Raw genomic sequence first — 20,923 nt, forward strand, 5'->3', positions numbered from 1 at the left:
CCAGACCTCCCTGCAGAACTCACTTGTAAGGTCAGAGACCTGCCCAACTGTTGTGGGATTTACAGCTCACATGGGGCCAGGCACAGGTGCTGGGGCCTCGCAGCACTTCTGAGTACATCCTGCTGCAGGAGAGCTGACCAGTCCGCCATTAGTCCACCCTGGTTCCAAGCACACTGAAAACGGCTCAGGGAACAGCAAAGAGTTATGGGGCAGGTTGGTGTTGTTACTTCAGGATTCTTCATCTTCCCAAGACAGACCTCTGAGCTAAGAACTTGAAGAAAATGACCACCACTGTTCCACGGGTTAGCAAATACCTATTTTACATAACAACTTTATACATATTTACAGAAAACTGGGCAGAATAGCCCATTTCATCTGGAGAGCCTCTGCAACCGTTGCTCATGTTGGGATCAGCAGTCTGCTGCATCGGTTTCCACTCAGGTCCTAGACAAGCCGTCCCGTTGTCCATAGGCTGTGCCAACCCTCTCCTTGGTCTCCAGGAAGCAGAGACAGAAGTGATCCTTACTAAGGAGGGCCAAGGAGTCCCCACTTAAATGCCAGCACAGTCCAAGCACTGGAAAGTCACCTAGAGAGACAGGTGGCCAGACGGTTAGAAACCAGGACCTGTGGGGAGGACGGCTGTGGGTGTGAGAGGAGTCTGGTGACACCAGGGCTGAAGACAAAGCCAGGAAGGCTCTTGTGCTTACCTTCCCCAGGTACCTGCACCGACACACAGCCTGCTGGGGACCACAGGTACACCTTGCTTCCTCCTGTGCAGATGGCCAGCCTTGGCTGCCGTGGGTCCCACTGAAATGAGCGCACTGGAGACATGTGCTCCAGTACTACAAACAGCTTTAGCTTCTGAATGTCCCAGATCCAGACAGCATTGGGGACATTGTCTGCAAGGAAGCAGAGATAGGACAATTGTCAGTGCTGGCCCTCTGCAAGCAAATTCTGGCTGTTCTCAGGGACCAGCACCCAGAACAAAGAAAAGGCCTCCCAAGGCTACAACCCCTCTTTTTCCTGTGGTTTTTATATCTGTCGATGTAAGAAATGCAAACAAGACAGCACCCCACTCCACTTGTTAGGGGGCCTGCATGAAGACCAAGCTGCATATTTGCTACAGTGTATAGGGACCTAGGTCCAGCCCCAGCCATTGAACCCCCTCCCCTTCCCTGGACTGCCTAGTTGGGCCTCAGTGGGAGAAGAGGTGCCTAGTCCTGCTGGGGCTAGATGCCCCAGGGTGGGGAGTAGTGGGGAGGGGGCTGCTCCTCTGAGAAGAGAAGGGGGTGAGGGTGAGGGGCTTGTATGGGTGGGACTGGGAGGGGGGGGCTGTGGTCAGGAAATAAAGTAAATAAAAAAGATAAACTGTTAAAATCAAAGCGGCACCCCCCCCAAATGCAAATAAAACCAGACCCAAAGAGGTCAGTGCTGGACCCTGTTCTTGCACAGTGAGGTGTGCAGGAGGGAGCAGCCAGGCAGCCAGGGCATGGGCTGACTAGCAAGAGCTGCTGTGCAGAATGTCCACTTCCGCAGAAAACCAGGGAGAAGAGCACACAGCTGCCCTGGCCTTGGCTTCTCCATTCATCTCGACTCTCAGGTAAAAGGGCCCTAAGCAGCTGACCCTGCCTACGAGTGTGACACTGACCGTTTCTTGATGCCAGGAAGTAGCTGTCAGAGCTGAAAGCCAGCATTCCTACACCCATCCTGGGATTCGCTCTGTCAGCCACCGGCTTCAGAGTATGTAAGGAAACTGGTCCCGAGGTGATCTCATCTGCAACACAGGGAAGACACACTGAGGGCACTGGTTAATGGGAGAGGGCAGAGAGAGGGAAGGAAAACGCTGCTGAGAAGCATGGGAGGGTCTGCTGGCTGGAGGGCTTAAAAGAACAGCTGTGGTAAGAGGCATAGTCGCAAGTTCCCTAGGGGACAACAGTCCCAGTCCCTACAGGACCCCAGGTGGGATAAGAGAATGCAGTCTGAGGCCCCAGAGGAAGGATATAAGTCTGCTCAGGTCTGCTTTCTGAGCTAGTCCCAGCTACTTGAACATCTGGCAGTTTTATCCATCTCCAGTGTCTCGGGGCACAGATGGCCGCCCTTTTTCCAGCTGGGACTCAAAGAACTATCAACCAACAGATGGTTAAGTACAAGCCAGTGTGAGCGACCTAACGCCTGGCTGCCTGCCACCCTCTAACCAGGCACTGCACAGCTGACATCGCCTCACTCCTTCAGGGACAGCAGAGCAGGGAGGGAAGGCAGGCTTCACAGGAGAACACCTATGATCTCTATGGTGCAGGACTGAGACCCCATCTCAAAATCTCCCCAACCCAAACAAGCAGCCTCCGAGATTTACGTGGACAGAGGATTCTCGTCTAAGACAAAACAAGTTTTCTCCCATGGAAGACAGCCCTCTGCTGCTTACATTTGCTCTCTGAGGTAGAGAGGGCACCAGCCATTGCTCGGGGTGGTGGGAAGGACAGGTGGCCCAACCCCAGCTGTGGGATCTTCTCAGCTTCCTTATACACAACCTGAAAAACACGATGTGGCCGCTAGCCAGTCTGTGACAAGAGCCAGAGAGCCCCGCAGAAGGTGGCCCAACTTAAGTGCCCTAAACGGAAATTACTGGGAAGAGGCAGCAGCCAGTCTGACCCTTTGCAGTGAAGGACAGCTCAGCTGCCACCTCAGTCCTGCTGGCCAGGCTGTCCTGTAGAGATGGGCACTGACCACACGGCTATGTTTACATGGTAACCTATGTCACAGCTCTGCAGCGGCCTGTGTGTGCACTGTCAGCATAATGGAGAAAAGTAGGCCGGGAGAGGACAGTGAGCAGCAGCGGCTGTGGAGGAGCAGACGGTCAGGCCTGACAGACCTCGAGCTAGTGTGGATCTTCAAGGCCCGTGTGTGGGGAAAGGCAAGCAATACTGGTACCTCTCTGCTTCCTGGTCAGAGCAGCTGAAGGTCCGCACTGCTCCGCCATTTGTACCCACACAATGTGCTACCCAAAGTGAACATGAAGGGACCACGGACTGAAACCTCGGAAACTAGGAGCCGCAATAAACCCGTTCTATTTAACTTTAGGTTGATCCTGTCCCAGGTCCTCTGACCCAGTGACACAAAGCTCACTCACACACTTAGGTTAGTGGGGTACACCACAGTCCCAGGAAGAGAAACTACCATAGCACACAGGGTGGAGACTTCGATGCAAACCACAGGCAAACCTTGGCAGCCTGCATGGCCGGCCTTGTACTCTGTCTTCTCTAACCTGTGCTCTGGCCAGGTTCAACCACTGCTACTGGAGGAGAAACCTGACTAAAGCCTAGCCTCCGTCCAGCTTCTCCGTCCTACCGGGTTCTGCTGACACAGGCTTTGAGGCAGCTAACTGAGCCCTGGGCTGTGGCCCTGGCCCTTCCTTGTCCAAGGGAAGCAGAAATCTGTCCTTGGTCCAGACGACTGACAGAAGACAAGAGGACTCAGCACTACTGAGCTTCAGAACATGCCTTCAACTCTGCATTTCTGGTTCCTGGGCCTGGGCTGCCCCACCTGCGGTCTGCAGACCAGCTCCCCGGCCCTGTCTGCTTGTCTGTGTGCTCTGCTCTGGCAGGATGGCCCATGCTCAGCATTCCCCAGTTCAGTCTCCCCACGGATCTACCAAGGACAGAGTATGACGAGCATCTGGCTAGGACAGGCTCAGTCCACAGAGGAGCCTGGACTACACACACCCTTGACCAAGTAGGGCACGAGGGGCAGGAGCAGGGAAGGTGACATCACAGCAACTGAGGAAGGTCGAGGTGCTCACTGCACCAGAGAAACCACGGTGTTCAGGTGAAGGTGTATGCACACTTACTGTCTTGGGATTATTAATGGCTGCAGGATGCCCAAACTCGGTGATCATCTTCCAGGTCACATGATTTAGGAGGCGCACCTGGGGAAGAAACCGTGACAATGACATGCAGACAGCTCACGGGCTGCCGCTGTCCTGCAGCTCTTGGCGTTGGCCGGCGCCCTGAGCCACTCCCTACCTTTCCATCGTAGCTCCCGATGGCCAGAAACTGACTGCTGGGGCTCCAAGCCACAGACTTGATGCCCAGGGACCACTCGTAGGCACTGTATGCTGACAGCAGGCGGCCGTCCAAGGAGTACAACAGAACCTTGTACTGCGGAGGAGACATTTAGACATGTCACAGGCCCTGCGTGTGGCCCTTCAGCACCCAGCAGCTCGCAGCACTGAGAGCACACAGGTACCTGCAGATGAACGCTCTTGAAAAAGAATGTGCTGCTGGCCATGTGCTATACCTCCAAGCAGGTGTCCCACGCTGCCAGCACACAGCCATTCGGGGCCCACTCGATCCCTGTGAGATCCTGGGTGTCTGTGTCAAAGTGCTTCCTCACGAGAAAAAAAACATGACAATCTGAAAGCATGTCCTTAGAGCAGTAGTGCATTTGTTTTATACCTAACGCTTTCGGCTCACGTATCATTTATTTGCAGCAACAGACAAAGGATCTGTGTGCTGTCCTAGTGAGTGTGCACAGTGGGCCAGCCATTTTGGGCAAGGCCTCATGCCCTCATCCCCATGGGTACCTGTGCTGTTCTCACCGAGCCCTGCCTGGCAAGCCTCATCTGCCCACTTGTTCCCCCAGTGCGCCCCTTCAGCTGTTTCCCTAACTCTCTGACACTCAACCGCGTTCTGGGTCTGAAGCTTGTGGGCGTGGTGGGCACATGCTCAGTGTACAGCTCCTGAGGCGTTGCCTAGGCCAACTCAACGGCACTCCTGCTAGGGAGGGATTCCCTTATGGAAAAAAAGAGTGTTCAAAGTTCATGTCAATGTGCCAGCTTCTAATGTGCACCATGAGGTCTGATCACACGTGGCGTGCACTGCTTAGAGTCACACGCGGGATCCCTGCCCCCTGGCCGTGGCGACCCCATCATTCAGTCTACCCCAGGGGCTGCAATAGCCTCTGGGGTCATCTACCCCTTTTCCCAGCCAGCAGCAGAGGACGGCCCTACCCGAAGGAGCTGCCAGTCGCTACACACGAAGATGCTCACGTAGTCTCTGCAGTCCCGCCTCTCCGCCAAGGCCAGGTAGCGGCCATCCCTGGTGAAAGTTAGTCCTGTGGAGAGAGATGGTAAACTGGAACCAGAGTATGGGAAAGCATCAGAGCACAGCAGTAACTTTTTAAAGGGACAAGGGAGAGAACCGAACAAGATAAGGGAGCTCCAAATGTGTTCTTCTCATGAGCAAGACGTTGTCACGTGGGAACCTGACAAACAGCCCTATACCTCTTGCAGGTGAGGTGGGTGATTTATACAGAATCAAACCCAAGTACCTGATTCTTAATGGGTCACGAATGTCACTTTGTGAAACATAGCGGGGATGGGGTGGGGGTGGGGAGCCATTTTTCACAAAGGAAACTTCAGGACACACCTGGTGGCCAAAACCCAGCTTGCAGTTGCAATTGTGTGTGTGCGCATGTGTGTGCATGAGCGTGTGTGGTGGCAGTGCACGTGAGTGAACTCAGGCACATGTGCCATGGTATGTGTGCGCATGAGGGTTAAGAGGACAACCTTGAGTGTCTATATTCCCCATCTACCTTGTTCAGGACAGATCTTTTGTTTGCAACTGCATACGCCAGGCTAGCTGGCCTGCAAGCTTCTGGATTTCAGTCTCTGCCTTCCATCTTGATGTGGGCGTGCTGGGATCTCAGACTTCTGCCTCTGTACCTGGCCCTTCCTGTAGGTCTGGAGATTTGAACTCACGTTCTCATGCTTACACAACAAGCACTGTATACACTGTGCCAACTCTGTGACTGCATTTCGTTTTTGCTTTTATATTTATTTTTATCATTTTTAATTAGTGTGTGTACACATCTGATACGTACGTATCTGTGTATACACATTCACACAGCCTGCAGGAGTGCCTGCTGAGAACAGAAGAGTCCCGTTCTGTTAGAGCCACCTGACCTGGGTGCTGGGCACTGACCTAAAGCCCTCTGGAAGAGCAGTACATGCTCTTAAGTGCTCAGCCATCTTTTGAGGTTGTCATTTCAAATAACTAAAACTAAGATGAATGGACAATCTTATTTAAAAACATTAAGCAGTTTTTTTTCCAGTCCTGCATTAGTGTAAAAGACCTGAGGTCAAAGCCTCAAGAATGACAAGAACACTTCAAATAACAGACTGGAGGACCACTTCCACCCAGAGCCAGACTGTTCGTTAGATACAATAACACTTGAGACCACAAAAACCGTAACAGACCTACAGTGCATTTCAGTTCAATGTGATCTGCAAACTCCTTGTGGTAACCAAGCAAAGAGAAGCATACCCACTGTGTGCCTCTCTACTGTTGGTAGTTTCTGGGTTCAAGGGCAGGCGGCATGACCACCAGTCACCCCCTGCACTCGGCCCAGCCTTCCTCCTTCTCCCAGGGCAGTGAGGCTCAGATGGATCAGAAGGAAGGGGCTCCTTTCTCCTCTCCGTTCTGGGATGCTCTGGGGTAACAGGATGTCATCCCCTGACAGAAGCGCTAGTGAGCTGAGCTGGAGACGGCTCACTGGTTAAAGATTTGTGCTGCTTTTTCTAGAAAACTAACCCCAGAACCCAAAATGGCTCATTATCACTTGTAAGTTCAGCTTGTATTCACATCACACACACACACACACACACACACACACACACTCACACTCACACACACACACACACACACACACACCCTAAAAATAAATCTTAACTAAAAAACGTTAGTGAAGTGAAGCTGACAGCTAGGCACCAAAAGCGGCGAGCGTGCACTTCCAAACTCTAATGTGAGCAGCTGAGCGCCCAGTGACTGGAGGTACGGGTCTCCTCCCAGCACAGTTCCTATCCACGTTCCATAGCATCCTGTTGTCAAGGAAATGGCATGGAGGGAATCTCACAGAGACACAGGGAGGAGCACCGAGGAAGCCACAGTGATGGAGGCTAGGGGGAGGGGGCACAGTGATAGAGGCCAGGGAGAGGGGGATGCTGCTGTAGCTCCTTCTGTCTGTCCTCGCTGACAGACGTCCACACTCCCAGAAAAGTTAGTGACAAGGACTGTACAAGGCAGACTCACCCTGCTGACAGGCTTTGGGATACTTGATGTAAGACACAGATTTGGTGCACAGGGACCAGACAGTGATTCGCAGCTGCCGGGGTGGGGGAAAAGGGAGAGAAGGTTAGGGTGCTTCCCATCTTCACAAAGACTCTTAACGCTGGAAGACATAAAATGGACCCACACTGCACTCACATGAGGGTTACTTCGGTATACCTGCACAAAGCAGGATGAGAGCAGACTGTCACCAGTCAGCAGGTGACAACCGAGCCCACAGGGTGGGACTGGGGAAATCTCGGAGAAAGCCTTACTGCTCAAGTGAGGAGTGAGTCTGGAACCTGAGCACTCCTGCACATACTAGGGGGGAATGGTGGCCTGTCTATGACCCCAGTGACAGGCAAGCTTGCCAGCTGAACTAGCAGAACTGGAGAGCTTTGGGTTCAAGAGAGAGACGTTGCCTCAAAATATAAGGTGGACAGTAACTGAGGAAGACACCCAACATCCACAGCACAGAGCTCGCACACCCAACATTTTCAAAAACCCCACGGTGCAATGTCTCTTTAGTGTTCCTGGATTGGCAGCCATTCCAAATCCTGATGTAAATCCTTGGGAAGCTGCACAGACCCATCTGCAGGAGCAGAGCAGGACCCGGTCACTACGGTCACGAGAAAGAAAGGCCAGAGCCACAGGGCGCCTCACAGCTCACGCCCAGCAGCAGATGGATGCTGAGTGGGCTCCAGCAAGCCTCTCCTCACGAGGAAGGAGAGCAGCAGCTATGCCTCCCAGGAGGGGCCATGCAATCTGTGAGCTGCTGTAAACCACACAGTGTCATATGCACCGGGGACCCCAAGACTCTCCAAAAAAGGAGAAAATGGCTTTTGTGCAATGCAGCCAAAGGTGCCCTCTGGATGCCAGCAGGCTCTCAAGGCCTGGAGGTGTTCTGGGAAGTGTGTGGGTGAGTGTCTTCCAGGGACCAGGCACCAGCAACACAATTCAACTGTCTTCTTGTCTCATGGGAGGCAGGCCTCCCTCATGTGGACTTCCTGCTTCCAGAAGGGTACACAGTGATCTAACTGTCCTGAGCAGGAACATATGACTCTCTACGTGTCCACGCTACAGATCCATCATGTGTACAGGGTCACCTCCTGGCCACTAAGCACGGTGAATGAAGTCTGTGGGACTTTTAAAAAGCTAACATCTAAAAGCTGGGAATAAGGCAGAGCTGGTGACAACTTCAATCCCAGTAGTCAGGAAGCAGAGGCAGACAGCTCTCTGAGTTTGAGGCGAGCCTTGTCTACATAGTGCGTTAAGGGTGAGGACATTTTTCAGAGTCCTCTTGCCATGACATATTCCTCCCCATGGGATGTTGGCGTTCACTTTGATGCCACAGGCACAGTAGCTATGACCTAGCTAGCAGTAGGTTAACAGCGTCCAGTGACAGTCTGTACAGTCAACTCTCTGTTCAAATGTTCCTTTCCACTTCAGTGTGTATAACACAACTGCTGAATAGAAGTACAATAAAAAACAGTTCATAAACTTTACAGAGGGTAACTTTTCCTTTGGTCCATTAGCAGAGGGACTGAGCCCAAGTCCATGAGATCTAGAAGCTGGACTCTGGTCTGCAGAATGCCATGAGCATGAAGCCTGCTGGCCAAACCTGTTAGAAAACACTCAACTAGGCCTCCAAAAGCCCAGGCCACATGTCTCTTTACGATGTTAGCATAAGCATCTGTCCCTTTAAGATATCAACATGAGCACCTGTCCCTTTAAGATGTTTGCATAAGCACTACAGAGCCCTGGTCTAGCCGCCTCTAACACTTCTGTTTACTCTGACTTTGGAGCGGGGGACATCTGTGTGAAGAGGACAAGTCACTCACAAGTCATTCTTGCCCTCCACCATGAGCGTTCACAGGATCCGAGTCAGGTGGCTTGGTAGCAAGAGCCTTACCCACTGAACCATCATGTCAACCCTTTTCAATGTCCTAATTTTCTTTAAATTAAGATTTTAAAATTATACTGTTTATGAACTCTGACCTGAATACAGCTCCAGAACCCAGAATTTCACATTCCCAGGCTATTTTAGGCAGAGAACAGAACCCACTACATTTGGTTAGCTTACGTGGAATTCTGTTGTATTCAGAATGTGGCGGCCGTCTGGACTCCAGCAGGAAGCGACCAGCCCTGCAGAGCCCTCGTCAATCTTGCAGTGCCATTCTGGCTGCTCGAGTGACCAGACCTTGATTCATAAGAGAAACACAGGATTTCAAACCAGGTGCACCACCCAGGAAGCCTCTCTGAGGGAGAGGATATATACCATGTTACCTCAGGTCGTCCAGTGGTTGAAAACTGCACTTCCTGGTGACTTCACTGCATTGCACCTTTGAAGGGTCTGCTCATGGCCCATTCATTCCTATGACCTCATTAGTTAGGCTTAGTGAATAACGAAACACTGCCTTCTAGAACCTTCTAGAACTTGGTTCAAGTTGCTCTACTGCCATTGCAAATACCTCCTGCTCCAAAAAAACATGCTCAAAGACTAAGAACAATTTACTGTTTCAGTGTTTGTTTGTTTTTCCACATCAAAAGTATTTGGATAAACTATTAGCATTACATTTCAAGGAAAGCAACTCTGGGGGCTGGAGAGATGCCTCAGCAGTTGAGAGCACAGAGTGTTCTTCCAGAGGAACCGGTTCAATTCCCAGCTCTAATATGGCAGCTCACAACTGTCTGTAACTCTCGAATCTGACACCCTCACACAGACACATGCAGATAAAACACCAGTGCATATAAAATAAATTATATATAAAAAAGAAAGCAACTTTGAGTCTCATGGCAGTTCCCCCTAAACCTGAAAGAAAGATGCAAAAGACCAGACTCCTTCCTAGTTTCCCTCCTGGAAATGTTTCCTGATTCTGACTCTGCTACAGTAACAGCGCCCGACCAGTTGCACGTGCCCCGTGAGTGCAGCCGCCTGATCCACACGAGACACACCTACATGGGTCTTATGTGTATGTAGCATGTGCCTGTCTACACACAGCACATATGCAAGTGGCACACGCCTGCTCAAGGCCCATAGACATGTAGCAGCCATCTGCATACGCTCCACTCATGCGTGGTACGTACCTGCACAAGCCCCCGTCTGTACATGGCACACAGGATGAACAGTGAGTCTGCGGACCACTCTATGTGCTGGATCTGGTCCAGGCATGTATACAACTGAAGGATCTGAAGGGTCGTCACATCCCGGACCACTAGCCGGTACTGGACACAGGAAGCCTAAAAAGTGACAGAAGGCACAGGATAGTATCTCCAGCAGGGAGCCCTGCCTCGGTGGCCATCTCCTTCCCTCCTGTCTGACACATTTTGCTTCATGTGGACCAATACTTAAAGAGCTCATTGCAAAATGAGTTAGAAAAAGATAAAAGTTGGAGCATACAAAAATTTAAAAGTTCCACACAGTATACAGTAACTAAATTATCATATTGTAATAAACAGATATGTATGTACAAGTAAATTTAATAACAACAACAAAAAAATTACTGGCCAGGTGGTGGTGGCACACACCTTTGATCCCAGCACTCAGGAGGCAGAGGCTGGCAGATCCCTGGAGTTTGAGGCCAACCTACTCTACAAAGTAAGTTCCAGGACAGATGGGGCTACACAAAGAAACTCTGTCTCAAAAAGCCAGTGTGTGTGTTTATTTTTTCTTGCTTGGGAGTGATGGTGCACACATGTAATCACCACACTGGAGAAGTGCTAGGCTACTTTCTGAATCTGAGGCCAGCTTTACATATTATACCATAGTCTAAAGGCCAAGAACTAGAACTTGCCTCAGAAACAAGGTTGGATGCACAGAAGCCACATAAAACTGTGTGCACCTGTTTATAATCCTAGTTACTATGAAGAGGCAGAGGGAGGCAGAGACAGGTGCATGTAGACCAGCTAGCCTGGTCTATGCAGTGAAGAACGTGAGGCTTTGTCTCAAACAAGGTGCAAGGTACGGAATAATGCTGGGGTTGTCCTCTGCCCTCTATATGTGTGTTGTGGCACCCGTACACAGTCTTTCTCCCTCATCCCCCCCCCAGACCTTCTTCTTCTTCTTTTTTTTTTTTTTTAAATGAAGCCACATTTGTCTTCTGTGAGCAGGAATAAGAAGAAGAGCAGGAAGGCAAGTTCAGATCAGAACCAGGACCTATCAGAGGGATTGTGTTTGCACATCAGAGTTTGGTGAGTAGTGGTGACCTGTTACAATGGATTCCTTAGGAATCACTGAAGACACTGACACTGGAAACATGGACTGGCTCGCTTGCTCTGCCCAGGATTTAGGGCAAGATTTGAAAGAAACAATTATCAAGAGATCTACAATATTTGGAGGAGTGGGCAAGCACCAAATGCAATTTCTTCACTGTTCACTGAAACTTTCAGAAGAATAAAGCAACCCTAATCTCTGGAAGCAATTGGAAACAGGTAAAATGTATCAATGTGTGTGTGCTTGATTCTCTCCTCCGTGTTCAGTTCCAGAGCTGGCACTCAAGTCCACAGGCTTGCACAGCAGTACCTTTCCCTGCTAAGCTGTCTCTGTCCTGACATTTCTACACCGTAAGGATGATACATAAGGAGAGTAAGCCATGTCTCAAAGGCCAGGACAAACACGGCAGGGGTGTGAACTAAGAATCAAGACAGCAGGGCATGGTGGCATGCTCAGTTAATCCCCAGCACTCAGGAGGCAGAAGGGAGCAGATCGATGAGTTCAAGGCCAACCTGGTCCAGAGAGTTCCAAGGCAGCCAGAGCTACAGAGAAACGGTGTCTTGAATAAATGAGTGGATGGTGCCAGTCAAGTTATAAAGAGAATGATAGCTTAACAAAAAGAAGCGTGTTTGAAACTTAGGGTTACATTTGTATGTAAGAAGGGTCAAGCACTAGTCATGGCTTCTGCGGAGGTCAGAGGACAACATGCAGGAGACAGTTCTTCCATTATGTGGGTCCTGGAGACGGGACTCAGGTCATCAGGCTTGGTGGCAGGTATCATTACTAACCAAGCTACCCGACTGGCACGGAACCACAGTTTTGATAAGGCATGAGTTTTTTTCTGATGGCTTCCTAACGTCAAGTGTCTGCCTTCTGCAAACGCACAATGGTCCTATTGGTGCGTATCTTGTAACCTCAAGTACAAGTCATCTGAATACTATCCTGTCACCCAAAGAGCGGACAGCTAACATCCAACCCTGGAACCGAAAGCTAGTTATTTAAATCATCTGCATGGGATGGAGAAGAGGTCGTGAGTTTCACCAAGGAGGGCCCCACTTAACCAGCTCACAGGAGAGAAAATATACAAAATAATAATGAGCTGCTGTCCCCTGTGCCCTCAAATGTGTGTGAAAGCGGCGTCATCTTATCCAAGTTTGATGAAGGGAAACTGGAGCCGGGAGTCTGGCACCCACCCAGCCCGTGCCACCTGCTCTAGGTCCTCCTTCCTTACCCTGACCACCTGCCAGAGTAGCAACCCCAACTACATCCCCGCTCTGCCCAGTCCACCTGCCAGGATCCCCCTAGCCTGTTTTGGGTCCCTCTCCTGCTTCAGGTTAGTTTTCCCCGATCATCTGGTCGGGGATCATCTGTCGTCCCGGCCGAAAACCCCTCTGCCTGCCTCCTTCCCCCTCAGAGTACTGCCCGAGTTCCCCCCCACCCCACCCCGGCCGCCCCGCTCGGGCCCCCTTCCCGCCCCCCTTCGACCCGCCCCGGCCCCCAGCACATGTCGCGCGCCCACGCTGAGATTCCGCCCCGCGTGCCGTGGCTCACCAGGTACTTGCCGTCCGGAGAGAACCTGCAGAGCAGGCCCGAGAGCTTGAATGACTCCGAGAAGTTCATGGCCAAGGCTAGCCCGGGCCAGCCAGGCTCCGAAGTACCTCCGGCAACCGCCGCGGGCCGCGGCCGGAAGTACGGGGGCGGAAGCGAGCGGCAGCCAATGGGAGCTTCGAACGGCCGCGCGGCATTCTGGGGCGGGGAGTCCGAGCTCGAGTCTTAAAGGGACCCAGCGCCTTTGCTCCTTTAGAGGATCTCCAGAGCAAGCCGCGAAACGGAAGGCTGAATTCTGACTTCAGATAAATCACAATATAAGTACGTTCCCAAATGTTACCTGGGGCATACTTTGGACTAAAAGATTCCCTTATCTGAAATTCAGATTGTAACTAGACGTCTGTATTTGTAAACATACGTTTATTTATATGTGAATGCGTATCTATGTGTAAGCAGGTAAATATGTATAAATTTATGTGTAAGTATATAGTGGTATTTCGATACACCTCTTTAGAATATAACAAAGTTTTTGTTACAGGGGCTGGGAGGCTCAATTGGCAGTGTGCTTGCTTAGCATACATGAAATCCAAATTTTGGTTCGCAGCACCGCATAAACCCTGCGCGATGGTGCACATTTAAAAAAAATCCTAGTAGAGTTCAAGATCATCCTCTGCTACCTATAGAGTCGAAAGCCATGCTGGGCTACGTGAGACACTTTCTCAAACAATATAAATAAATAAATAAATAAATAAGCAAAATAAATAATAAAACAAAGTATACTGTTTATTACAATTTATTTTCCACGTGTAAGTATAAATGTAGGTTTGCTTCGAGGTTTTCCTGAGAGCGTCCACCTGCAGCGTGACCTCGTAACCTTCAGGTGCTTTTCAGGTCTATGGCGGAACGAATTCGAAGGCATGTGGATCTCGTGGGTCGCCTCACCTTCCTGGAGGTACTGGATTAGAGTGTGGACTTGATCCAGGCGTTTGACGCGGTACCCGGGACGGCAGCCCCACTGGGCATCTGTAGGATACAGCACCAACTTGAGCTTCAGACCCGGCTCGCTCCTCAAAGTGCTCTGCTCCCTCCTTCACGCAGCACCCCGAGTCCTGTGCCACACAGGGCCCCCCATTCCGGTATCATTCGGGAGGTTGGATGTTCCCGTTTGCACCCAGCGCTTCTAAGGATCGCTCAGCCGCTGTCATCAGCGCTGAGTCCCGAGTTCTGAAAGATTGGGACCAGGTATTACTAGGTCCAGCTCATAGCTCCGAGCCTCTTCCGCACCGCTGCAACTAACTTCCACGAATGAATGAATGAATGAATGAATGAATGAATGAATGAATGACGGTGCTTGCACCGTTCGGAGAGAACCTACAGAGTGCGCGTCCGGCGTGCTGGCCTTTTCCGTTTCCAAACAGTCCCCAAACTCTTGCTTGGTATTCATCTTTGTCCCCTAACCTGCAGCTCAGAAATAATCACTCCTCGTAGCAATCAGGCACCAAGTCAGGCTTTCCAGTGCGAGGGATATCCGGTCGGCACCAGCCCACCTCCCTTGCAATGCCACTAGCATCACTAAAGCGACTTCCAGGACGTGTGGGAACACTTTGGGCAAGGACCACCCTGCAGAACCACTAAGGGGTCCCACAAGAACGCAACTCCTTCCGTGTGCCGGACTAAGGTCCTGCGCACCAGATGAGGGTACGGGGGACAGCTCACTTGCCCAGCGGGCCGGTGGTGCAGTAGGCATCTCGAGCCAGAGATGAGTCCCCTTGACTAACCACGAGCCGCTCTGTGTGCGCAGTTTGTGGGCATCCATTGGGCATCGCCTAGGACACTAACACCACCTCCGTGCACTTTCGCAACCCAAAAAGACTCTTGATCCCCTGAGCTAGGAAACCCGGATTGCGGGCCGTGGCCCCCCTGGGTGTGTGGGTTCAGGAGGCGCAACTTCTGGCTGGAGTTTGAAGAGTCCCACCCAGAGGGTCTGCGCTCGACCCTCTTTCCAGGCGGGCTGTGATCTCCGCCAGCCAAATCCAGGGGACTTCGAGCCCCGCTCGTGCTGGAGGGACGACAACGGTTCTCCTCCGGGGCCTTCAGTGTTCAGTTTCGTCTTCCAGATTTTCTCAGGCCGGGACGAGCCCTGGAGGAAGAGCGGCCACCCCGCCTAGGACACTCCTGCCCACCCTGAGTTGCAGACTCAGGGCAGTAGGGGCAGCGAGGGCGATCGGGGTAAATGGGCGTCTGGGGAGAAGGCGGAGGAGAGAGTCAGAGGGACTGCAGGGCGTCGGGCGTCCTGTGTCCACCCCCTCGGCGCCTGCGCACGGTTCCTGGCGCCCCGAGCCCCGCCAAAGGTCGCGGTCCCGTCTCGCTTCCCCCAAGCCTCCAGCTACTAGCGTGCGGCCCCACGGAGGAGACCCCGCTGGGGCTCGCAGGGCGACGCGCGCCAAGCGGCGGCGGGAAGGAGGCGGGAGGAGCGGGGCCCGGACCCCGACTCGAGCAGAGCCAGCTGGGGAGGCGGGGCGCGCGTGGGAGCCCGGGGCCCCGGTGGCCGGCCCTCCTCCCGCCACGGCTGAGTGCCCGCGCTGCCTTCCCGCCGGTCTGCCGAGAAAGGCGCTAAGCCTGTGGCAGCCCCCTCGCCGCCGCCTCCCTGCCCCGAGTCCATATAACCCGCCGTCCCGCAGCCCTCCCCGTAGCCCGGCGAGGAGGCAGCGCTGCAGCCCAGCCCTCGGCGACACCGACGCCCGGCTCGGAGCAGGTAGGCAGCGCTGGGACCCGAGCTAGGGCCAGCAATCTCGCACTAGGCTCGGAGACTGGGGTTAGGGTGAGCGGCAGCCTGGGTGCTAGCCGCGTGAACAGCCCCAGGGACCCCGCGTCAGTGACAGGAGGGGCCGGAGTGGGGCTAGGAGTAGATGCAGTTGGCGCCTCGCAACCCATGGACCTGCCTCCTGTCCACACTGTCCACCACAGGTGGCAAAGGATCACCATCTCTGGAGATGCTAGGGCTCGAGTCTGGTTGGGAGGGGAATTTTGGAGGTGCGTGGGTATCCTACCTTTACAAGGAATGCAAATCCCGACCTCTGTAAGGCTGAAGGCCTTTCAAGTCCTGCCATAGAAGCAGATTAAAAGAGGAAAGCCAGCTAGAGCCGGACCTCTATTCTGGTCCCAAGGTGTGGGTTCTTGGTGGGTTACTGCTGTTCCTGTGTTGAGTTCACTGTGGTGCCTCACCTGCCTCCCTAGTCTCCCAGGTAGAGAACTCGGTCTGCCCATGCTCTCTGCTGCTCCACATCAGGTCCTTCTGGGCTGGGCAGCAGTTACTACCTTCTCACCCTTGAGAGATGAGCACATCTGTACGCACCTGTCCACATACACACCTGCATGTGTGTGTGTTGGGGGGGGGGGAATGTGTCAGGAAAATAGTGCTGACTTCTGAGCCCCAGGCCACTTGGTTCCCTCAATATGTTGAGATCTGTTTATTAATGAACTGGACATGTAGGACCTGGGTCGCGACAATATTTGGGGGGAAGTTTGTTGTTTTTCTTCATTTAAAAATTAAACTGTGTCCGTGTGCGCCCCAGTGTACTGGTCAGAGGCCATCTTTAGGAATCGATTCTCTTTTTCCATTTTTATCAGCCTTGGGGTTTTAATTCAAGTGGCCAGAATAGGCAGCAAGCACCCCTACCTGCTGAGTTTCACTGCCCTCAGGTCGGTTTTCGTGGTTGTTGCCTGTGTTGCAGTTTAGCTTTAGAAAAAAAAAAAAAACACTCAACAGAGACAAAATGTATCCCGAATCCTTGGTGTGTTGCAAATGCTGATTCACCCACAGCCCAGCCTTTGATTTATTCAATAAAAAATTTAAAAACATTACTTTGTGAACAAACGGTATTTAAAATTTTGTCATCCATGACTGTATAGATTGTGTAGGCAATTTTAAAAATCAGGTAAATGTTTTCAAAGGTGTTGCATACCCACTTACTAGTCTTGAGCTAAAAGGTCTTGGCAGGCCTTTGGGAGGCTGCCTATGAAACACAGGTAACTACAGGATGCTGAGTAACGTTGTCCTTCTAGTGACGACTCTGTGAAGCAGTCAGGGCCTGCCCATTCTGATGGCCACCCCATGTGAAAACATTCTGGATTAGAAGTCAGATGCTGAATTCAAATACTCTCCGTGTCCCTGGACCTTGAGCAAATTACTTAAACCCTCGGAACTTTGGTTTACCCATCTTCAAAACTGAGTCATAACCGAGCCCTTCTCAAAGAGCTTATAGAAACCTAGTCAATTGGCCTTTGTAAGCAAAGTGGAAACTGCCTGACCCTGGCTGAAGCAGGAAATGACCAGGATGCTTGTTTCCGTAGAGGTAGAGTTATTTGTATAAGAAAGAAACTGGCTCAGGGCCTGTGAGATGGCTCCCTGTATAAGGGTGCTTGCTGCTAAGGGACCTGAGTTCCATCCATGGAATCCAGGAGACAACATTGTCTTCTGACCATCACACATGGACTGTGGCACACGTGTGCGCACATACACAGCTAGAAAAGTAGCCAGAATGGATGAGTGCTGATATCCACTAAGTGGTCCACAAACGTGGTGACTTTGGGTCCTAGATTTTGGTTCTAGGACTGGGTGGGCCTAGAACCCAGGGGGAGAGGGCCAGTTCCTAGGTTTTGAAGAGATGGTGGCAGTGAGGCAGGAATTTGCCTATGACCTGGGTGGAGGCTGTGGCATCTGTCAGGAGTATGTCCTGTGATAAAGATGCTTCAGTTTCATGTTTATTTATAGAGCATGCCCAACCCAGGCCCTGGAATGGGCTTCTAGTGCTGACACGTGTGAAGGAGCAAAGCTAAAGTAGAAGGGGGACAGGGGACAGGGCTGAGGGCTGAGAACTGAGGGACCTTCACTACCAGGCTGCTATCCAGGGGTGCACCAACCCAAGGCTCCTAGAACTCCAAAGTTCTTGTCATTTTTGCCATTGCATTTTTTAAAAGTCACACCTACATCTCAATGAGAGACCATTTCTGTCACCAAATTCAAGGGCGATTTACCTCTCAGAAGCAAGAACAAAAGACTTAGTGAATGGTGAATGGTGTTGGGGCAGGGGGCAGAGAGAAATCCTCAAGACACTCTTTTTGTGTTACTTCTAAGAAGGAACTTTGAGGCAGCCTTTAGTTTCCGTTCATCAAAGACTAAGAGGATACTTTTAAATGTTGCTGACATCAACTATACCGATGAGCAACAGTGTGACAGAGACTCCTGGAACCCAGATCACTCAATCTTGTTTCTGTCTGAATGTGCAGTGAGGAGTGTAACGGACATTCAGTGAGGCTACAGTCATCTTACAAGCAGGCAATGTTCTCTCCATAGGACCCACACCACAGAACAACCTGTGGTCCATCTGCCTTTGCAGACACTTTCTCTTTAAAACAATTTGTTTTCCCTGAACTTGTTGCTCCACAGGGGGAGGGGAGGTCAAAGAGGAGGGATTGCTTGGCAAAACTATTGCTTATGAAGTATCTGAAGGAATTAGCACTTAGTGCATACTGTCTGTGTGCTGGTATTAGGCTTAATAATTTAGGATTTTACTTTTGCTTGTAATTCTCCAACATCCCCTTGATGTAGGTACTGTAGTTATGCCTATTTACAGATGAGGTAATGGAGGCTTTAGCATGTGATTCCAGGGCCCTGGAGTTGTATCTTCACAGTGAAGGAGTTTAGATCTCCGATCTGACAAGTAGTCCAGGGTAGGAGCTTCTGAGTGGTTCTCTCCAGTGTAGCTAGTGCTGGATGTATAAATATAACCTAGTAAATATCAGACAGAACCACAGGACTCTAGAACACTGCACGGGCCATTCTGTTGAGAGGTCTCTCTGAGGCTAGCTAACTAGAATTAGGAGTGATGTGAACTCATGTAAGAAGAAAAGAAGCACCGTTGTTTGCATTAATATCAAAGCAAAATTTCTCATCTTCAGTCATGAGTGTATAAACAAACGAGCACTTTTCTTTTTTCTTTTCTTTTCTTTCTTTTTTTTTTTTTTACAGTCTATGGTATTTTTCTCACTCATTACAATTACTGATGCTTTCACTGGATGTCCCAGCTTGGCAAAAAGCTCAAATTTTTGTTCTCATTGCCAACTTGAAATTCTGAGTTAGGACAGCTGCTGCTTGACTTAACCTTGACCTAACCCAGAGGTACGACCATCATAGATTAATGTCACTTGAACACTGAGACCACTGTGTCCTTATTATGCCATAGGTCATGAGCATAAACCATATGTCTAATTTGCCGCTATACATTCTGATGACCAGTGGCTACCTGCCACTGGGTGCGCAAGACTAGTTCCCCTCAGATAGGAGTCCCCTCTATGTTCCTTCAAGATCTGGCAATCTCGGCAGTTCCTTGTCTTGCAGGTCTGCCTACAGTCTCTGACTGTAGAGCATGACATTCTCTCAGACTTCTCTGAGTCTACCCTTTTTGATCTCCTTTAAGGGTGCTATGTCAGATGTGTGGCTCACCTGAGGTTCTGGGGAGAATTCCTTGTATTTAATTCTATGATTTTACAATGCTCCCTCTGCATAGGGTTCTGCACTGTCAGGGCCAAGCATGCTCTGCTTGCTCCGGCTGTCTGTTTTACAGGGGCTGCTGGGGAGCTTCACAAGGCTCAACATGGCTTTAGGGGTAGGAGAAGCATCCTGAAGAAGTAGAAAGAAGGGAAGCCTCATCTCCACTGAGGTTGTGGTGGCCGGACAGAAGAAACAACCTTGTTTGTGAAGGAATAAAAGCTTTGAAGGTAGGTCTAGGTGATGAAGGAGACATGGGAATGGCAGAGGGCCAGTGGATGTAACACTTGATGGCCCTTGCAGGTGGAGTCAGGTTCCTAGAGAGTGACTTATGAGGGAGGAAAGCCATTTTCTTCCATCTGCCCAAATCTTTGCTTAATGAGTGACTTTGATGGACATTGCCCAGATTTATGGGAGAAAACCAATTTTAGAACCATGGATAGGGCCAAACGCCTACAATCTCAGCACTGGAGAGTCCAGAATAGAGGTATCAAGAATCCAAGCCCCCATCACCGGGGTCAGCTCTGTTGTGCTATCCAGGCAAGTTACAGGGCCCACTCTCTCAAACGCTGCAACCAGTGAGGGGTAGGAATAGCTCTCCCGAACTCATGACCCTGTGTGCAGCTTTCCCAACTACCGGAAGTGTGGAGGAGAGGGGCTTCACTCTGTACCCGTGCCACCCCATGGCAGACAAGTGGCAGGGTTAGCTCTTCCACACTCATGCTCTCAGGCTCTGCTCACCCACACCCCACAACCACCAGGGCCAGCTCCACTGTGCTGCCTGGGTGAGGTGCAGGGCCTGCTCTCTCAAATGTGGCTGGTGAGTGGCGGGCAAACACTCAAGAGGGCCTCAGCCAGTGAAGGGCGGGGCCAGAGGGCCGAAGCCAGTGAGGGGCGTGGCCAGTTCTGTACAACTCTTGGACATCTGCTCTGACAAGGGACACCCCATGTTCTCTAATGATAATGTGAGTCACGGACACCAACACCCACCTCTGCATAGCCATGGACCCAGACATGGCCCTCAGTGGCAGCTCAGGCTGCCATCTTACAATGGCTCCAGGTAGCGGGGGCTCTCCACCCACAAGCTACTCCCCTCCACCTTCGAGTTTCTAGTTCCATCTCTGTTCATAATGTTTAAGCTGCTCCACTTCTCTTTGTCTCCCATCTGACCACCACATACTCCCACATTGCGGCGGCGGCGGCTCCCGCTGCAGACTGGCCGTGCTACTGGAGGGCCCCAGCGTGCTACTGGAGGGCCCCAGCGTGACATTCTTTGGTCCAAGCTTTATGGCATTTTGGCAAGCGGATGTCTACAGCCTCTGTGTCTGTCCTCCAGTAGCAGATCTGTGGGTGATGTGGCAGGTCTCTGTCTTCCTTCCTCCTGCTGCACTGCACTGCATGGTGGCTCTGTGCAGTGATGGATGGCAGGTCTATGGAGTGGTGGAACAGATCTCTCTCTGTCTTCTTCCTCCTGTGCTGTGCTGCCTCGATTTGATGTGATTTGATTTGACT

At 51.4% G+C, this 20,923-nt stretch overlaps 1 protein-coding gene across 1 annotated transcript; it reads right to left on the reverse strand.

Annotated features, from left to right (window-relative positions):
* Nucleotides 1-294: 294 nt before the first annotated feature.
* Wrap73 (WD repeat containing, antisense to TP73) lies at nucleotides 295-13,000 on the reverse strand. Its single transcript, XM_028757919.1, has 12 exons — nucleotides 12,865-13,000; nucleotides 10,188-10,340; nucleotides 9,184-9,300; nucleotides 7,086-7,158; nucleotides 5,006-5,109; nucleotides 4,294-4,380; nucleotides 4,020-4,154; nucleotides 3,845-3,922; nucleotides 2,423-2,528; nucleotides 1,649-1,774; nucleotides 708-899; nucleotides 295-586 (listed from the first exon to the last, which is right to left on the reverse strand). The coding sequence occupies exons 1-12, from the start codon at nucleotides 12,931-12,933 to the stop codon at nucleotides 438-440; spliced, it is 1,389 nt and encodes a 462-aa protein (XP_028613752.1). The 5' UTR covers nucleotides 12,934-13,000; the 3' UTR covers nucleotides 295-437.
* Between the last annotated feature and the right edge of the window lie 7,923 nt (nucleotides 13,001-20,923).

Source organism: Grammomys surdaster, unplaced genomic scaffold (assembly GCF_004785775.1).
Source record: "Grammomys surdaster isolate TR1022 unplaced genomic scaffold, NIH_TR_1.0 126185, whole genome shotgun sequence".
NCBI classification, from domain to species: Eukaryota; Metazoa; Chordata; class Mammalia; order Rodentia; family Muridae; genus Grammomys; species Grammomys surdaster.

Bases quoted from the DNA above. Each gene is read 5' to 3' on its own strand.
- Wrap73 (XM_028757919.1), bottom strand. From the start codon at position 12,933: ATGAACTTCTCGGAGTCATTCAAGCTCTCGGGCCTGCTCTGCAGGTTC. The intron at 7,159-9,183 runs GTAAGCTAACCA...CCACCCCGGCAG, and splicing joins TGAATACAACAGAATTCCAC to CTGCGAATCACTGTCTGGTC. The intron at 3,923-4,019 runs GTAGGGAGTGGC...TTTCTTCCCCAG, and splicing joins TCGGGAGCTACGATGGAAAG to GTGCGCCTCCTAAATCATGT.